This window comes from Taudactylus pleione, unplaced genomic scaffold (assembly GCF_031769625.1).
Source record: "Taudactylus pleione unplaced genomic scaffold, aTauple2 ptg000019l, whole genome shotgun sequence".
NCBI classification, from domain to species: Eukaryota; Metazoa; Chordata; class Amphibia; order Anura; family Myobatrachidae; genus Taudactylus; species Taudactylus pleione.
This window is the reverse complement of record NW_028284421.1, coordinates 30,489,433-30,509,952: the sequence shown is the minus strand read 5'-3', so window position 1 is coordinate 30,509,952 and position 20,520 is coordinate 30,489,433. Positions and strand designations below refer to the sequence as shown.

The window sequence follows — 20,520 nt, the reverse complement described above, 5'->3', positions numbered from 1 at the left end:
CTAGTTAACAAGATTGTCAGATTGAGCTGCATGTAGGGGCGACCTGAAGTTGCAATAGACGACGCTAAGGGGGAACGCAGAGTGTGTACACACTTGACGATTTAAACAATTTGTCGTTCTGAACCGTTGGAATCAGCCAATTTGTTCAAAAAATCATCTGTGTACCCAGCTTTAGAGATTCTGATCAAGTTTACACTGTGGTGCATTATAATCCGTTATCTGCCACAGTATTTTATTATGGGAACATATCACAATTGCATATAATTTAAATAAATTTTTAGCGTAACGTTTAGAGGTGCATGTTTTATCGCTTGCATTAAGTTGTGTGCAGAAATGTGTTGTTTCTCTTTTAATCTCAATGATTTGTCCCATATTGTGCTCTAGCTGATAGTGTTTGCCTCATATAGTAGGTGGCCTGAAGCAGGCCAAGCTACAGAAGTGAGTGGGGGAATAGATGTCACAAAAGTGAGTGTATGATGTTGTGCAAACCTGTGATAGAAATACAGGGAAATCATAGCGACAGTAGAAGGGTAACTTCACATTTTATTTTTCTCTTGGGAGAACTGGGCCCATGGAATACTGAGGCTCCACCATGACTTCGGTACTTTAATATATTCAATTAGCTTTTATACATCCCTACTCTATATTCCCACCCTGCAGGGAAACATTTTTCTTTTTTTCCTTTTTTTGTATATTCTTGCTTCTTAAACCTTATATAGCTTTTAGTGCTGCTTATGGTTATTGAAAGTTTTTCTTATTTTTTGTTTTTAATTATACTGTGACTGTCAGCCTCACTGGGCTATTTGTGAACAGCAGTAGGTTGAGGAGGTGCTGACCATGATGCCAACTTACTGCCACCCTTGGGGCTGACCCAGTTAGTGAACGGGGACCATGCTTTGCCAAGCTCTTTGGGTGGGAGGTGTGGTATAGTAAGGGTTTGCAAGTAGGGATCAATCTTTGGTTAGGCCTTATTAGGAGGCGGTAGCACATAGTTGCAGCCTAGGATAATTCACTTTTCACTGAGCACAGTAAGGGGTCTTCCCCACCTTCCCATCTTAGGACGGTGGTTGTTTGTGTGCATTGCTTTGGGGTAGTAATGGAGTATGCAAATAGCGTAGCTCTTCCTTCATTCAGATTGTTTTTCAGCCAACGGGGACACTTGGGCGGCAGCTACTGTTCTTTCCCTCTGCAATGAGGTACTTAAAGTTGTTTGGGGATTGTTAAGTGGATTAGCATGAAGTTGCACATTTTCTTACTTCGCTTGTAGTGTTTACTTTTTTTGTCTGTGCATTTTGTATCTGTGTTTATTATCTACTTTACAGATATGTTCTCATATACTATTGCGGCCTTCTCGGCGAGCCAGGGCTGTCTTCCTTGGCTTGCCGCCTAGCATGTTTTTTGCATATTTTTGCCCAAAAATGTGTCTTAAGGCCCCCATACATCAGCATTTGATTGCAGCAAACGTGCAATTTGCAATCGATTATGTATAAAAGTCTTTCCCTTTTTCAATCGATTGTGGCAATTCTGCAATCGATTGAAAAAGGGAAAGATTTTTTATACACAATCGATGCATTTATTATCAGGATGTATGTAGATGTTAAAATGTAACACACTATAATTAAAGTGCTACAACTTTATTTTGTACATCTTTCATGTAAATAACACATAAAATCTATTTTCTGTCATAGAGATAGATATATGAAGGACTTAATTTTGACATAACATCAGGTCATCTTATACACACACAGCATATATCCTAACCCACTGCTCCATGCTCCTTCCTCACTATCTATCCCATCTGTGTCACCCCTGTCTGTCTGCCCTTCCCCTTTAGAATGTAAGCTCTCACGAGCAGGGCCCTCATCCCTCACGTGCTTCTCCTCCCCCTACTTATAGTATCATGTACTCCTAACTCCTCACAACGGCACCTAACACCTGGTTGCTCATGTCCTGCTGCTTGTGTTATGCAGAATTAGAATTAGAATGTCAACAAAACGTTCTCGGTGGACTAGACGTGATTAACCTGGTTTGGTGGCTCCAGCTTGTGTCTACTGGGTCTGTAGGTATTCTCATGCTGGCTTCCAGCGCATTCTGCCTGGCTTCCAATGGTAAGTATGACCAACCCTAACGCCTGACCCTCCCTTCCTTAGCGTTCCCGCTAGGCTGTATTAGCGGGGCGCCGCGCTCTGCCCTAATTCTAAAGGGCAAAAAGCACCCTGCCCTCCGGTGTGGCACCCCGCTGAAACAGCCTGTGGGGTCAGTCCCCACCCGCGGGTCGCTGTGTCCCACAGGTAGGGAAAACTGCAGTGTAGCGGTCACCACCGTTGAATGGATGCCTGTTGCATGCGTCAAGCATCCATGCGCACTCACAGCAGCGCTTGGGGACAGCCTGGCATGTCAGTAAGTGCCCCCTTTTTTGGGCGCACACGTCTTCGTCGCGTGCAGATGTGCCCTTTCTCTAGGTCCGGCACCAGTCGTAGAGTGAACACTACTTCCTGCAGCCTACCCTTACCCTCCGGTGCCAGTCCATGCATGTGTCTTTATTTCACTTGTCAACATTGTGAACGTGTCTACATTCTGCAGATACCGACATGTTCAATGTTGACATAACTATCGACGACATGACTACATCCCTTTCCAACTTTTGTTGATTACTAGATTACAAACTCCCTGTCTACAAAGAACAGACTGTTATTACAACCTCTGAAACATTTGGACAATATTGTTGCAGGAAGTAGTATGTTACCATCATAATAGTGAGGAAAAGCAATTATCAAAGGAACACAGGCAGACCATTATAGCTTTTCAAAAGAGAGCCAATGTGTCAGCGAGTACAATTTACTACACAATCAAAAGGCACTTGGAAACTAGAGGAAACCCCGACAGGAAGCATACGCGCACGCAGGGGGGGTTTCCGAGTACCTAGAAACCCCCCCTGTCCCGCTGATCCATCCACACAGCTGACCGTTTTTTTTTTTTTTTAAAGTAACTCAGGCAGGTTGTGTTTGTAATGCGGCTGCTGAGCCTCATAGTCATGTGCCGGATGCCTGCTTCCTGGATTTGAGTTCCACAGCGTGGAACGCGAATAGGAGGCTGTTCTTTGCTACTGCTAACAGGCACTTCAGGCTGCCGTTAGCCAGGAGAGCGGGGGCGGAGTGTATGGAGCTTGCGCTCCAGCCAGGGAACCAATGCGGGCGCAGCGCGTAGCTGCGTATGAAATCAAGGGGCATCCGTAAATCTGCTGAGCACTGCACAGATTCCCAGCCCGGTCTGACCACAGTGATACTGGACCCTGCTGCAGCTGCACTGTAACAACATGACCTGCTTGAGCTCTACTTGGGAAGGTAAGAAACAGGTGTCCTATAAGGCAGTATGTGCAACTAGATCACTGTCTGTCTGTCCGTCCAGCTGTGATGACACTACAAGTCCCATCACACTTTGTCAACTGGATGTGCTGGGACTTGTAGTGCCAGCGCAGCTAGAAAGACTCTGAAAAGATAAGTGTATATACTGTGTGTGTGTTTGTATGTATGTCTGTCTGCCTGTCTATATCAGTGTCCCTGCCCTCTCTACCAACCCCCCCCCCCCCCCCCTCAGTGTCCCTGCTCTCCTTGTAACTCCCCCTGGGGTGGGGGTGGGTAGTCCTTAATAAATGAAGTTGGCTAGGTGAGGCACTCACTGTTTTCCACGCCCGATGTCCTGATAGCCGATGCAGGTATTTGTCTGACTTGCATGTAAATGGGTGCAGGTGGAGGGGGATATACTGTAGATACACTTTATTGTGTAGTTCGAGTGTTATAAAATATATGTTGCAGGCTTATTCTGGTTAGAATTTTTTCATCGGTTCTCTAACGTAGTATTTGGAAACCCCCCTTTCAAAATCCTGCGTTTGCCACTGAGTTGTCTGGCCGGAAAAGAGGGTAGGTTTCAATTATGGAATGGCCAGCACATTCTCCAGACTTAAACTGCATTGAGCTGTTTGGGATGCTTTGGTCAGAAGGCAGAAAGCATAGAGACCTATTAGTGCAACATATTTGTGGGGACTTCTGCAGCAGTGTTGGAAAGAACAGTAGTTTATTTCAATTGTATAAAGCAGAGGTTCTCAAACTCAGTCCTCAGGTCCCCACACAAGTGACATTTTCCATGTCACCCAGCAGGTGCACAGGTGTAGTCGGACACATTTTAAACGATCCACAGGTGGAGCTAATTATTTCACTTGTGATTCTGTGAGGAGACCTGGAAAACATGCACTGTTTTGGGGTCCTGAGGACCCAGTTTGAGAACCTGTGGTTTAAAGTATGCCACGTATGTGGTCAGTGGATATATTTGCACAAGGTGGTTACTGTAAGTCAAAAACATAGATCACATTTTGTTGAACAAATTGATTCTATAATTGTTTTTTATATTCAATTGTTTATTTGTACTATGCTTTAATTTCAGTACACTGTGACATTAAGCTATGTACGTTTGCTATGTGACTTGAAGGTCTAGTTAAGTAGAGATTTCCACAATGGCCAAGTCACTGGAATGTCAGCGTTCTCTGTCAGTTTCCGGAATCTAATTCCAACATTGAAGGTGAGGTAGTGAAGCAATCTGAAATTGAGGATTCCTCATGTTTTGTTCTGCTAGACAGCATGGAAAGGATGATTGTTGCGAGGAGCTATATATCCAGGGCATTGAGGAGCCAGCGTTGTATAATAACACGCTGTTAAAGCAGAAGGAGCAGTAGCTTATTCTCCTTCTCTGCAATTGAAGAATTTCCATAGCAAAACATGAAATAGAAAGCATGAATGGAAGTAACACACTGATTAAAGAAGACCCTTTATCTCTTTTCTAAGGCAGATACAGATAAATAGAAAACTACAACTAGGATTGTCTAGAACCAGCACTATTCCAATCCCAAATGTCACAGCTTTTTTAGAACTGGTACAGATAGAAAACTCAAGGGGCACATCCACTAGTAGACTTTGAAACGACTGCACGATTACGACATTGTAATCGTGCAGTCGTTTCACAGTCTGTGCTGTGCCTACAATGAACGATCAGTCGTTCAGTGTAGGCACATCAGTCATCCCCTAACATGCTCAACCTGACATTATTGTCAGGTTGACCAGCATGTTCGGGCGATGATTGATTTTGGAAAAGACCATCGCTGCTCGTTTCCGACATTATTGTGCACGATTCATGAGCGATTGAACGATAACAATATTGTTATCGTTCAATCGCTCATAGAAATCGGCAAGTGGATGTGCGCCCTCAAGGCTATTCTGAAATCTATTTTTGTTCCCTCACTGTTTTTTTAGGTAAACTTCAACTTCTGCTTGGATACAGCATAGCTGTGTAAATACAGCCCGAGCAATACTTGGAAATTGTATATTACTAGTGCCCATCTCTGAATTAGAGACTTTGGCTGAGCAGAGCTGGTAAATACTATTGTGAATGCTGGTCTGATTGGGGCCAGACTTTCTGCTTAATTGAGTTCATCTCATCAAACACTTTGGCTCAAAACTTGAGGCAAGTGCAGAGTAAAAGAAAAAAGTTTGGGCTGGTACCTTTTTTGGTCTTTTTTTTTTTTTTTTTTTTTTTTCAGCCCGAACTGAGTAAGATTATTAGCAATGTAATGGGTAAATTAAACTAAGGTGTGGACTGTAGGGGGTGTATTTACTAAAGTGAGAGTTTTTAGAAGTGGAGATGTTGCCCATAACAACTAGTCAGATTCTACTTAACTTTTAACTAGCAGCTTCTAGAAGATAATAGCTACAGTAGCATATACCCCATGGTTTCTGTCCTATTGCATTCCCAGTAAAGAGTCAGGTGTTAAGAGGGCATTTTCTCTTTCTCTTTGGTGGGAAAACATAGAGGGAAACAGGCTTGTCAAGTCCAGTTCCGACTGATGATCTAATGGAATCAGTTGTTCAGTTTCTCTTCCTGCCCGTCACATTGCAAATGATCTTACTCTGTTTGGGCCTAGAATAAATACCAATAAAGTTAATGGTGGCTGGCCCAAAGTTTTTTACTTTTACTCTGCATTTGCCTCTCAATTCTTGAGCCAGAGTGTTTTGTGAGATGAACTCACTGAGGCTGAAATTCTGACCCCAAGCAGAACTCCCTAATCAGACCAGCATCCACAATAATATGTAGAAGATCTGTTTAGTCAAGTCACCAATTCCTTTTAAATCATGACTTTGTGATTCCTGCACTGTTGACATTATCCTTCAGAAGATTGGATTTCATTAGGAATTTATAGATTTTGCCACAAGGACACTAGAATATAGGGAAATCTGAGCTTTTGGTTCCGTATGAAAAAAATAGCGGTTGACCAGCATCGAAACAGACCATAGTGAGATGGATCACTTCTGTTATTCGGCACACTTCCTTGCCATGTGAAGGCACATTTTACCAGATCGGTGAGCGTTTAGTGCAGTGTTTCCCAACCTCGTTCCTCAAGGCACACTTAAAGTCCAGGTTTTAGTGATATCCATGCTTGAGCACAGAACTGAGGTACTAATTAAGACTCCTGTACTTAAGTATGGCTAACCTTAAAACCTGGACTGTTAGTGTGCCTTAAAGACCGTAGTTGTAATTATATATGTTTAAGATGTTTCTTTTAATTAAAAAAACAATATATCTATATATATATATTTCCTTTCTCTAGGCCTAGATACCTCAGTTTTCCTGGAATCCAGCCAGATAGAAGTCTTTGCCAGGTTGAAAGATATTATTGTCAATAATGTCAACCCAAAAACGATTCATAAAAAGGTGAATTTTCATTCATTTTACGTGTTCTACGTTCTGATGCAAATGTGGTATAGATTTCTCATACCGGAAAGTGTAATTTACATTTTTGTTTTCCAAATGCATTGTTCCCCTTCAATTTAGCCTAATGCTTTTAATATAATGAGTCAAAACAGTGACCTATTAAGGTGTAATGCTAAATGGGCTGAAAAATGATATGTTTTCTTAACAGTTATTGATAGAAGCTGCATATGATCAAATTCCACTAATGGCAATTGGAAATACCTAGTTTAATGTGTAAATAATCATTAGAACAGTGAACAAAATATTGTACAGATGTCATATACATCTTACTTCCTTGCGCTTTAAGTGCCCATCTAGTCTCACCATTCCGTGTCATGGCTTGATAGTGCCAAGCGTCTTTTGTGTGACTTTTTACCTTCAAATGTTTTCTTCGCAAAGCGGTGTGAATAGGATACACAAGCTGTTTCTGATTAAAATTATTTGTGCCATACTTGTTTTCTGTGTGTGACTGCGGCTATATCTGCATGCGAAATGCTACGTTACAGTGTCAGCGACTATGACACTCTTATGTAGCATTTTGCATGCAGATACATTCGCAGCTGCACACAGAACATAGGCATGCTGCATATCATTTTAATCAGCATTAAAAATCACTTTGCGATTTAAGATGCATTTAATGGTAAAAAGTCGCACAAAAAGACGCTCTGCTACAGAGTCGCACGGCACTCATGCATTATGTTTAAAGTGAATTGTAGCACACGGAGGTAAGATGTATGTGGACACATCTGTAGTTGAGATCAGCCTACTCTGGTGTGGAATAGCTTGCTAAGTTTCACAATGCCTACCATATTAGACCAAGTTGACCTTCTCCTTTGACTCCATCTCACTGTGACACAGATGTACAGACAATTCGATTGTTTATTGCAACAGGTGAACAGTTTTGTTTTTTGTTTTCTCTTTTGCTAATCAGTTTTGTTTGAATTATTCAGTTCCCTGTTGTAGTGCTGTTGATCCTTACTGAGAAGTCCAACACATTGCTCTCCAACTCACTCTTCTCTTTTAACGGTGTGGTGTTGATAATATTTGCTATGTATTACTTGGTGCTTTGTGATTAAGCTGTACATCAGGGATGGGGAACCTCTTTTCTGCCGTGGGCCATTTTGATAAATACAACATTGTTCGTGGGCCATGCCCCCTCTGTATTACATCACAAGGGGCAGGGCCACAATCGCCAGTGACTACACCAATGCCCGGCGCATCCTGAGGATGCTTCGGGGAGCTGTAAGAGCAGCGCTGTGACGGACTGAAGCTCCCTAAGGATGCTCCAGGCAGCACTGCTGCATAGATTCTTGCTGCAGGGTGCCATTCTGGGCACCCTACTAGCCAAAAAAAGCTCAGAGGGCCAGACCAGATGATTCCGAGGGCTTTATACGGCCCCGGGGCCTGAGGTTACCCATCCCTGCTTATATGATATAGCACTATTTGTTTGTTTTTGTATTGTCTTTTTGAAACATGTAATACAGCAAATTTGGAAAAAATTATTGTTTTCTCCTTTGGGGTTACTTTAGACTGTCTGCATTATGGAAGATGAAGTTTTCAACTTCAATTTGACCCTCTACCCTGAGGCTACACAAGGAGAAGCCTACAAAGATGTTTCCAAGGTTGATGGAAAGGTGTCCCTGAAAGTTGGTTGCTTAAAGATAGTCTTCCTCAACAAATTCATTGTATCCCTTTTGGTGAGAATTACTTTTCTTTTATTGTTCACTTCAAAAGTTATTTAACAATGTCTACATTATGGACTCTGCAGTGAGTGTCCGAGAACAGGAAGGTATATCTAACTCAATTTTGTTTTAGACTTCATGAGGGTAGTAGTTACCGGTGTCTGGTCTATTTATTTTCCAGTGACTGGATCATCGAATACATCAAATGTTAACCATATAGTAAATATAGGGAGTTTTGTCATGGCACTTTCTCAGACTTATTGGTGTGTGGTTATGTGGTTAGAAAAAGAAAACTAGATCATAGTGTAGTTCTCTACAAAATGTCAACATGGCATAGACCAACTCCCTGTCCAGGCTGATCTCATCTATCATTTGGCACATTCTTGGTTTTTGCTTTTACTTTTTATATTGTTCTTGGTGGCAGAATGTGTGCTCACCTATTTAGATAGATTTGTGAAAATTGTAATATGGTGTCCGCGCTCTGAGGTCCTATTCTACCATTGCAAGGTTTTAATCTATGGGCTAGGTTATAGGTATGCTTGGTATAGTGTGTGTGCTTTGTATTGAAATATTGTCAAACTCTGTTAGCCAAAGTTCTGGTGTTAAACCACCTGAAACCAACTGTAGGGTGGGTGTTCTTATAACATCAGTCCTGGTAAAGGTCGCAGGTTTGCAAAAATTCTAGGCAGTTATGTTCATCTGTATCTTGTGTGAGGGTTGTAATAGGTGATAGTCAATTGAGTCCCTGATGGGCAATATCATAGTATAGATGTGTCTTCCCCTCTCCAACCGGTGTCTGCATCCGAAAACTGCCACTCCACCTCAAAGATTCACATAAACAAACCACAGTATCAGGTGCTGATGGACACTATTGTGCAGAAGGCGGGTAATCAGTTGCGACTTACCCAGTTTCCGACGCCGTCCTGCTGGTTCACCAGATGCGCTTTCTCTGCGTGGTTGCTGTGTGTGTTTATGGGGGGCAGGGGACACAAGGTCAAATGATAACATTTGCAGAAACACTAGGTATGTGGAAGGGTACAAATAAAATTTATTTCTCTGTCAACGTGCCTCACTGTGGCAGAATGTGGTGACAGAGAGCGCTAAAAACATGCAGTACAACTACAAATCATGCAGACATCTTGGTCTGAAGGTAATGGTATAAAAGGGTCAAAGTCCATAACTAAGTGGTGTTGGGAGAACTAGCAACAAGTGCTCACCCATTTGCCTTCATAGAGCAAGTGAAGGAGTTCACCACTTTCCGCTTTGTTTGAAAAAATAAAGGAAAACATACAGTACAGTATATCAAAGCTGCCGAATCTTCACCGTAAAGCCACCAGCATCACCACTTACATCACACGATGTTCTTTGCAAAATTGGTGTGACTGGTTTTAGTTGCTTATATGGCACAGATCACTGGTAGCAAACAGGTTATGCTATTGACTTCTTAGTTTTTATTTTATGGAGATCATTATAAATTTGTATCTTGCAAGTTTCAGAATTTTTTTATTTTACAACTTTTTTTGCTGATTTGAGTTGGAAAATTCATGAATTGTAGCAGAGTATATTGGGCATAAATGTACGCTAATGGATATTTTATATGATTTGATGCTTGTATTAGATGTGTACAGTTAAGTTGATCCATCATGTATTTCATACTGGTACTTAAAGAATATTGAATATAACCAAAAGTATTATAAACACATACAGACACACGGCGTATAATTAGTTGCAATTGCAAGATGTTTTTGTTTGAATCAATATATTGCTTATTAGAAAATAAACACATGGCTTTTTACCATAATAAAGAAATAAATAATTGGCCTCATATTATCAGTCTGTTTACAGTAGATTAATATAATATTTGCATTACTTGTCATTTTCTAGTTCCAATCTTCTTACCAGTCCTAGGCACTTTGTTGCATCTTCATTCTCTCTATTTGAGAGCTATTTGGTCAAAGATAGTAGTTATTGTTCTAGAGCAGTGTTGGCTAACCTTGACACTCCAGCTGTTATGGAACTACATAACCCAGCATGCACTGCTACAGTTTTGTTATTAGGGCATGCTAAAACTGTGGCAGGGCATGCTGGGATATATAGTTCCACAACAGCTGGAGTGTCAAGGTTAGCCAACACTGTTCTAGAGCAATGATTATCAACCTTTTTTTGCCTTTTATATGACTCCTACTTTAAAACATTTGCCGGGAACTCACCCGATGCCTGCAGTCCGCAGGCTATTATATTTACCCCCCATACGTTTTTCTTTTGGATTATTTCATTACTTAAAGGAGTATTAAGATTGTGTTTAAAAGTGCAATCCATAAAATTCTAGTTATTTTATTATTTTTAAAAACTATTAATCATTGATTTAAATTTAAAATTCCTTATATTTACTGTTGAGTCCAACCTCCCTTTATATGGTCCGTATTTCACTCCCACCCTATATGTTCTGCACTGTGCCCCCCACCCTCCTTTTATAGGTGTATAGGTATAGTGTCATCCCTCCCTCTATGTGCTTTTGTTTTGAAACCCCCCTTGAAATGCACTGCTCCCCCCCCCCCCCCCCCCCCCCCGGACCATTGGGCCCTAGGGGTCCGCCTGTACCACCTTGCCCGTAATCCGGCTCTGGTTGGTATGTATAAAAATTGTTTAAGAAAATATGAAAAGAATCTGAGCATGTACATTTACAGATATCTGTATCAAGCAGTTCACATTTGAATGCTTTGCCCAATCAAGCAGGCTAATACTTTTATATGTAATTTAAGAAGGAGTGTTACAATTAATATTTTATGTCAGTCTTTACACATCTATTTGTTCAGGATGCTTGATGAGTCTCTTGAGTGTACTGCATTACCTGGGCTTGTCTTTAGTCTCAAAACATCATGGGATTCCCAATTTCTTCCCTAGAATAGAATGTCTGTGTCCTCCTGAAAATGATTTTTTGGGCTCTATCTAAGTTTGTGAAATCGAGTTTGTATAATGAAACACGCATATTTTGCACAATTGTGCGCACCTAAGAAATGCGAGATCCAATTAGAAATGCCTGTTCACGGTAGTCACGGCAAGGGTGCGCAACTTTTCTACAAAATGCGACCTGGTAGAAGTGCGTAAACATCTTGGGCCCCAAAAAGTTGACAACTGAGATAGCATAAACATATAGAAGGCTGGTAGTGGCTATAGGGGAAGCACTAGAGGTTTTTTAAAAGGCATCAAATGGCTGATTTTTGCATGTTTTATTAACGATAGCAAACAAGTGTTTTTCAGCAAATTAAAGGCTTTGCAGCATTTTGCTTACAGATAAATTATAGTTTTTCAGTGTATTTTATACAAGTTTGTAAAAAAGTTGGAATAAACACTTATAGCCCGCATCTGCAAATTCTAAAATACCTCTCCCATCAATACAACACCTCCAACATACCTGTCCCACATCATTTAACCCCTTATTGAGCTTTGTAGACAACTTCACCTGAAAACTGGAATGTCTTTATTGGCTAAAGTATTCTATTTAAACCCTGCCAAGTGCATGATTATTCATTAGAAGGGGAGTATTTAAGGTTCTGCACTGAGTCCCAACATTTGTGCCTTAAAATAAAGATTTTAAATACCTTTTCACCTGCTCATGGGAACAAAGGTGGGATATCCAATTAGCTGCGATAACCCGGTTTTTGGCTAGCCAATTAGCCGCGGTTTTCACAGGTCCGAAGTCTTCCATAGCAATTATCGCAAATTAGTTTTCACCATCTCTGAGTAGGTGAAAAGTTGTGCAAAATCCCCATTTTTGGTCTAAAATGTCAGGACTTTGTGCAGAACCCCTGGTATACCCCCAGTAATGACAAGCTAATCAAAAAAATATTTTTGCCTAATTAATTTGGGCCAATAATGACATGTCATTTTTGGGGTAAAAAAATGCAGGAAAATGGGTTCAAAGTAGTGGGTTAGGTATTTTGGGGGGTTGTATGGATGGGGCAGGTGTTTTAAACATTGCATTGCAGCAGGTGTGTATTTAACATTTTTTAAATGTGCCCTAAAATGACTCAAAAATTTACTTACCCCCATTTTATGTACCCCTAATTAAACTAGAGCATTACCTTTGGCCAAAAAAAGTATTTTTATCTTTTTTTTTTTTTACTGTTCTAGAAAAATTAATATAACAGCCATCTGACACTATTTAAGAACTCCAAACCCTTTGATTATGGCCAATAAAATACTTCTATAATGTTACCCAATATTAGTTTACCTTTTTTTGGAGTCCAGGCTGATTTCTACATTTTCACCTGTACTTTTCGCCTGTCTTCCCTGCAAGAATTATTGTGCGAATGTGTTATCGGCGATTTTGTAACTGGACTGCACAATAAACGGGAGCGCGCATACATGCGATAAGCAGCAAATTTTTTGGATAGGTCCGAAAAGTTTTCGCAGGAGATAACTTAGTTATCGCTGCTAATTGGATACTCCCAGAAATGTGACTTTCTTATGGAAAATTAATGCGAGTTTGGAATTGGATTGGAAAATGAAATTTGCGGTGTGAGTTCACAGTGAGAACGGCTCGCAGGACTCAACTCAAACCTAGTTGGATAGACCCCCGTGTGCAGTGTCGGGCTGGAGCATGAAGGGTCCACCAAGGGAATGCAGTGGTAGGGGCCCATGCAATACGGTGTGGTCAGTTAACACAGGGGATGAGGCCAGCCCTCACAGAGCTTGTACAGACATTAGAGACCATGTAACTGACCCTCAAATAGAGTAACAATGTATAATTCAAGTGCACAGTCTGGAACCTGACATTAGAGTAAGTGGTGGGGTCATCAGGAAGTGGAGCCCACCTGGGATTTTCCCTGTACCCCTGTGGGCCAGTCCAACAATGCCCATGTGTCCTTTTAATTGAACTTCAACATGCTCCTAGTGGTTACTTAGAAAAGTGCGTGTAAAAATATATAATTTATAATTAATAGAATTTTAAATAAATTTGAGAACTGAGCAATTAACTGTTTAGAATATATTATCATTGGATTTACTAGGCAGTGAAATTGTTAATTGCAGGTACTGTACTGTTAATTACTGTAAATCAAAAGCAAAACTTATTTTTGTAAATGCTTTCATTCGAGAAATGCACTCCTACGCTGTTAGATTTATCATGTAGTGCAATTATGGATGATTAGAATGCTTTAAAATTTCCCTTTTCCACATTGCTTTTAAAACATTAGTTCTACATTGTGTTTACGTACATTTTGTTACAAAGAGTAAAGCGTTCTTTCATGGAGTGTAGGTAATTTGTTATGTCAGGGTCTGGTAATATGCTTGTAGATTTTTCCTTCCAGAACAGTACACCTTGAACTGCTTGTTTTTTTTATTCTCTCAAAATCAGTCTTAAGATGGCTGCTGTTGAACAAAGATATTGGCTTTTTTGTTCATTTGACGTTATTACCTTGTGATAATACACTCTATCATGGCTGGATTAATAATGGGGTAGATGGGATTTCAACCGCAGGAGTCCATCTCAATATTGGCCCTAAGTCTTCAGCTGCAGCCCTAAAACCTGAGCCGCTGACTTCCACATCATGTAACCTCCTCTTTATCACTGCAGGGAGGTGACCTGACTCACAGCACAGTGGAGGAGGGAGTGCTGTGTGTCCAGTGTGGAAAGATGAGTATAATGGAGCATACACACGGTCAGATTTTTCCTTCAGATCTGAACGATAACGATTTAAAAATCGTTCAGTCGTTCATATCTGAAGAAAAATCTGACACATCTGACATACCTGGACGATGCGCGTTCCCGTTTGTCAGATAACGATATCTGACATCTGATGTGTTTGCAGTCAGACTTGGACGATTCCATTCATTTTAATGCAGTCAAAAATCGTTCAATCGTTCAAAACTTTGGTAAAATCGTTCAAATCGTTCATCTGACAAATCTGACCGTGTGTATGCTCCATTAGCCTTTTAGTAAGTGGGAGTCACGTGGACTAGTAAGTAAGACTGTGCCAATTTGTGAAGGTATGAGGGGGATTGTTAGTGAGTGGGGAGCATGTGTAGCGGTATGAGTGGCTTTGGAGGGATGTTGAGTACATATCTGTGACCTGTCCCGATTTGTGGTCCATGAATGGGGTTTGACATATACAGAAGTGGATGGAACTAATTTTGCCCCAGTTTAACTTTTATACATTTAAAAAGGTATGGGAGTGTGATGGGGAGATTTCTTTGGCATGCAACGAGTTGCTGGGGGGTGCATGTCTTGAGCCACAGTACATCTGTACGCTGCTTTTGCCTACCATTTGTAGATACCACTGCTGAAATTATATAATAACCAAAACATATGCATGGTAATGTGTAGGGCTGAAGTTTGAAGTGTACAGTTGTACTATTACTTGGTTATTTAGTGCAATAATTGATGATAGAAAAAAAAGAAAAATATGCGGTTAGGCTTCCACAAGATGGAAGATAGGTCCAAGTTTTTGGGATCACAACAATTATTACAGTTCTTTCTACTCCAATTGATTGTTTTTCCCTGTCTGAATTGATATGCAATTTCTCCAGCAGGCACTTGCAAAATGCACCATCACACCTCTGTGTGGGACATATTTTACTTTCTGTGCGTACTGCACGAACCATGCCCAACTAGCACTGAACACACCTTCACACCACTGGGACCACATCCACTATTCTAACAGTAGACCCTTGAAAATTTTCAGCCTCTTACGTTTTCGTATATCGTTTAGTCTGAAATAAAATTTCCTTTCTCTGGGAGATGTCCTTTCAGCAGATACAGTTGATAACTGACCAGTCTATACTGTGTGTCCTGTCTCCTCCCTCGGGATAATTCCAAGTCAAGAGTGGTATTGTACAAAAGGTGTGTGTTTGTGCTAAATTTAAAGCTAAAATTTTCACATGCTGGTTCTGCTGTGAGACAGTCTGTGCCTCCTATGATGCGAAGGCCCAGCAATTTTATCTCCTGTGGTGGGTACACCCCCTGGGTGGTGGCCCTGGCTTGGGTGATGTCAGAATTGTCACAACAGCTCACCGCTAGTAGATAACAGAACTTTGTCATTCCACCACCTGTAACCAGATTTTTGGGGGGGTCATCATCAGTTCTAGAATTGTGGAATCATGATCTGTATGTTCCTGTGGCTTCCAGCAACAAAATATTATATTTAAATCTAGCACCATTAAGCTAAAAAAAAGAAACCATGTTAGCAGATGGAAGGTGGACATTATGTTTTGTGTCATAATGTCCCGTGATGCATGCTGAGCACAATGAAACACATGCATTGCCTGTGTGACTTGAATTAATTGACCTCGCAGATTCTGCGCGACCTTTATAGCCAGCATCAACAGACTCCCTTGATATTATTATGGGCCATGTGTTCAGTACACACGTGCTCACCGGCGCTTCTGAGAGGTTTGTGCACTGAAAAACTGCTGTTTTTTTGTCATTTATCTAGGCTAATTAGTCTTGACAAACTAAGATTACATATGACAATGGTGACATGTTATCTGGAGCTCTCTTTCTTTAATTCTTTGACAATCACAATGACTGATCTGATTTTGGTACATTTATGGTTAGATAAGATTTTAGTATTACACATTTCTGCTCGATGTGTCTACAGGTTTAAAAATCAATGACCGTACCATTTGGCAAAGAGGGCAGCTATCATCTATTCCAAATAAGTAAATACTTTCTTGTATTTTTAACCTTACTCCCATATTTACAATGCTATAACCTGCCTGTTGTGCAAGGGCAAGTGGAGTGTGACTTGTGGGTGGTTTCTCTAGTCATTAATTTGAATTTGACTCTTCAGCAATAGGTGTTGTTCTAATGCCAACACTCATCTTAATGAGACATTATAGTAAAGGTTGGCTGTGTGGGTAGAATTAAATGGTTGGAACTATTAAGCCAGTCTGCTAAATCCCCTTTATTTTTTATTGTTCCCTAATGAGAGAATTCCTATCATTTTATTATGGGTTTTTCTTCTTTCAGAACTTCATAAATAACTTTCAAGTTGCCAAAGAGAAGGTGAGTGCGGCCACAGCACAAGCTGCGCAACGTGCAGCCACAAGCGTCAAGGACCTGGCGGAGAGAAGTTTTCGACTATTGATGGATATTCACCTAAAAGCTCCAGTCATTGTCATTCCGCAATCTTCCACATCCAACAATGCCATAATAGCAGATCTGGGATTACTAAAAATACACAATACCTTTACTCTTGTGTCCTGCAGTGACCAACAAATCCCCCCGGTCATAGACTGCATGACTATAAAGCTGACGCAATTCAAGTTATCACGGTAAGCAGTCTTACATTTTTTTCTAAATATTGGTGATATAATAGCAGCATTTAAGTGAAATTGTAGCTTCTGACAGTGTTATAATAAGCCTACTGGCATAGGCTAGCATTCACTATTGTTCAAATGTATTTTGTCATATTTTATTCTCTGTTGTCATGCTTATGCTGACTGCGCAGGAATAACTTTTCTCATGTGCAGGGGTCCTATAAGGATGGGCCCCAAGATGGTGCAGCAATACCCCCATCTACATCAGAATGACTTACTACACCCCCCTAAAACCATGGCCTTGTTCATGTGGCCCAAAAATATTGTTACACACATTTTACATTTTTTTTTTTTTTATTTTCATATTTATATTTCCATCATCGAAGTTAGAGCTATATATTGTAACACAATAGGATAACCACATAAATGGTGTTGTGCACAATTAAATCATTAATTGTATGTGGTTACAGAGGTTTTACCTTACATTTTTCTATAGGACAGTTTTGCACACTACTTCGGCCGAGACTGACATACAAATTCTGCATCCTATTAACCTCTGTCTGTCAGTAAATCGGAATCTTGCAGCAACTTGGTACCATCAGATTCCTGGCTTGGAAGTGAAAGGACATCTCAACACCATGGATGTGAGTCTGCAGTATGTAGGGAAGAGATAAGGATTTTAAATGTTGCAGTAGGCTTTGTCTAAAAGTATTAATCCAGGTCATAGCGTATTCTTTGATAAAAAGATTCCCACAATTCAATGGTGTATGTAAAAAGGAATAAAGTGCAATAACTGAATGATAACTTCTTGGCTGTATTTGTGATGTGTAATGTGCCAAACTAGTCTTCCACTGATGATATGTGCTCTTTTTCTTATATGTAGATGTGTGCGTTTCTGTCTTGCTCAGCCGATTGCTCCATCTGTATTTATTTATTTTTTCCCCCACTGTTAGGTCTGGTTGAGCCAAGAGGATCTGAGCGTGCTGTTCAATGTCTTGGTGGAAAATCTTGGTGAAGATAATGAAGGCACAATAGAAACAATGCAACCGTCTACCCAAATTGGTATGTATGGTCGGACACACTAGTACCATGTTTATTCAATAGTTTGGCAATTGTAATAGATAGAAAATACAGATGCGGGTTGTAGCACAGATGTATGTATTTCCAATAACCTTCATTTATGTTCTAATTGCTTAGCAAATGATCTTAAATAACTTAAACTTTCTACATGAACTATATTACAGAAACTGTCAAATCTAAGCAGGCGGCATTACAAGCCACTGTGACAACTAAGAAACCGTTTGGTGAAATTTCATCAGGACCTGAAGCAACAAAATCAGCTGAACTAAGTTTTCTGCTTAATTTTGAAATTAAAGAGGTAACCAGTCAATGCTTCTGTTATCTGTATAATAAGGGGATAACCATTATGATGTACTATATTACTGCTTTTTCGTTATCATCTGTGTGTACTTTTAATTTGACTGCTTTATAATTTACAAGCCTATTCATTTCACCAGGTTTGTAGATGTGATTGACACCATTCTCATTTACACAGGTTGTGGTCCAGTTGATGAGGCAGGTGAGAGGACGTGCTCCCCCTCTCCATGTTGTACAGGTGTCACAGCTTGGAGCAGAGACCAGGATTGGGAGCCATGAGATGAAAGCTACTTTGTATCTACGAAAGATCAGCATGACATGCAATGAGTTCCCAGGTGAGAATTTAGCTGCCAAGTGTCACAGTGTTGAGCTATATTAGTAAAGCTGGGTATATATATATTATAAGCATTGACTGTACCCAGCGACAGCACGATGTGATGGATATATCGCGCCACCGTATGCACTACTTGATCCGATGTACAACCACGCGATATATTGCGTCGTCCCATCTGCTGTGCACGCACGATTGGGCGTACACACTATATAGGATCCGTGCATATATTGTTCTGATCCGCATCGGAACAATCTATCGTAAGATGGATCACATAGTGTGTGCCCAGCTTAACTCCTCTTTGGAGGATGATATTGCTACGTAATTTTTCATGAAAGTAATATCAGTGTTGGAATGCACATTGTGGTGAATTCAATTGCATGCGATGTTGAGTAGCGCCAGGAATGAGTACCCGGGAGCTATTAAATTGTCCGTATTGCACCCTGCACTTACGTCAGTAGAAGCCGTTACAGTGCCTAATGCCAGGCATTTTTCGGCTTAAGACCTGTTAGTGCACGCGGTAAGCCCGCAGCTAGCATTGTGGCACTAGTTTAGTCGGATTTCTGCTCGCACCTCAGGAGGGTGCGAGCAGAAATCTTCTAATCACTCTCAGCGCTATTCAACATCACGTTCAATTGACTTCTCCCCCATTGTTTTAAAATGTGTTACAATACAATCTATTTGGTTTGATATATAGGATGACTCTGGATGCATTATTCAACTCTTTTTTTGTATTCACTATTTTCACACAGGTCCCAATGGAGGATCCCTGCTTCTTATCAATTCTTCTGATGACTCCAATGAACATCTTCTAAAAATGAAATATATAAAGGTTTTTAAATCACTTTTTAACACAAGGACTAGTTTCTGTACTGTTAGCTTTCACGTATAATGTTTTTGTCTTGCTAGGACTCATCCAGTTTAGAGTTTACTCCAACAACGCTTTAAGCTAGGAGAAAGATCTGTTGATCTACGTATATACTATGCTGTGTACACTTTTCACTCTCTTCCAAAAGAGAGATTAGTCTCCCATATTTACTAATTAAACAGTCTTCTTATAATACACAAATAGTCATTCTTCTTAACAATACTTGTTTTTCAATATTCATTAATACAAAGTCAAATTCCAAGGAATAGTAATAACAGTGATATAATCTCAATGATATAATCTCCTTTGTCAATCGTTGGACACAGAGAATAGGTAAACTCCAATCTCTTGAGGTAGGGCACTGGAAGAATAGCTGATATTTTACCTCCCTATATACAGTACTGTATGCCCTTTCCCTCCTGCTTCTATTCATAGCTCATGAGCACAATCCTTTATGCCCTTAACTTATATTTGTTATGTTTACGTCCTTTTCTATACCTTGGCTCCTCCGTTCCTACTCAGAGAGACATCCACAGCCGTCCTTTGGCACTTGGTGGGTGGGTACTCTGCCCACACCATCTGCACATTCCCATTGTAGTTCTCCCTCTACAAACCTTTTTCTCTTGCCACAGCTACATAGGCTGAGGAGGGGATGGTTGTGGCTGTAATACCTACGGATAATTGATTTCCTCCCTAAGACCTTCAACGCATCCCTCAGCTTTTTTTTTCCAGTGCCTTGCCTTCTGGTGGGCAGAGCTAAACCACTATATATGCCCCAATAAAAGCATTTGAGAAAAGCATTTATTGATTTGTACCAGTATAACTTTTTTTTCAAAGTTAACAGCAAATACTTTACTTGAACACATGCCCCATCAGTAGAGGGGGTTTATTTACATAAACGTTTCGGGGACCTGATTTCCTGTGTTAATTATTTCAGGCTGACCGCAGTGGGCCGGCTTTTAAAACCATTCACAACAATACTGTGCAGAATTTGAGTGTAAGTATATATTTTCAATATCTTATTTCCCTGTGTCTTATTTCCATTTTAATTACTTTGTAAAAGCTTACAATGAGAACTTACAAAGAGCACAAACGGCATACAATTATAAGTTTGATTTTCAGAATCATTTCCCTAAACCAGGGGTTCCCAAACTCCGCCATTACAGTCCATGTTTTAATGATAAAATATGATATGTGTAACC

General features: G+C 40.4%; 1 protein-coding gene across 1 annotated transcript in view; it reads left to right on the top strand.

The window, feature by feature from the left end:
- VPS13C (vacuolar protein sorting 13 homolog C) overlaps positions 1 to 20,520 on the top strand; it is a 452,448-nt gene that overhangs the window by 228,578 nt on the left and 203,350 nt on the right. The window contains exons 33-41 of the mRNA XM_088446402.1: positions 6,656 to 6,759; positions 8,328 to 8,495; positions 16,453 to 16,757; positions 17,239 to 17,386; positions 17,696 to 17,804; positions 17,987 to 18,120; positions 18,298 to 18,454; positions 19,203 to 19,282; positions 20,256 to 20,315. Of these exons, the coding sequence (XP_088302528.1) occupies positions 6,656 to 6,759; positions 8,328 to 8,495; positions 16,453 to 16,757; positions 17,239 to 17,386; positions 17,696 to 17,804; positions 17,987 to 18,120; positions 18,298 to 18,454; positions 19,203 to 19,282; positions 20,256 to 20,315 (1,265 nt within the window). The remainder of the gene's footprint in view (positions 1 to 6,655; positions 6,760 to 8,327; positions 8,496 to 16,452; positions 16,758 to 17,238; positions 17,387 to 17,695; positions 17,805 to 17,986; positions 18,121 to 18,297; positions 18,455 to 19,202; positions 19,283 to 20,255; positions 20,316 to 20,520) is intronic.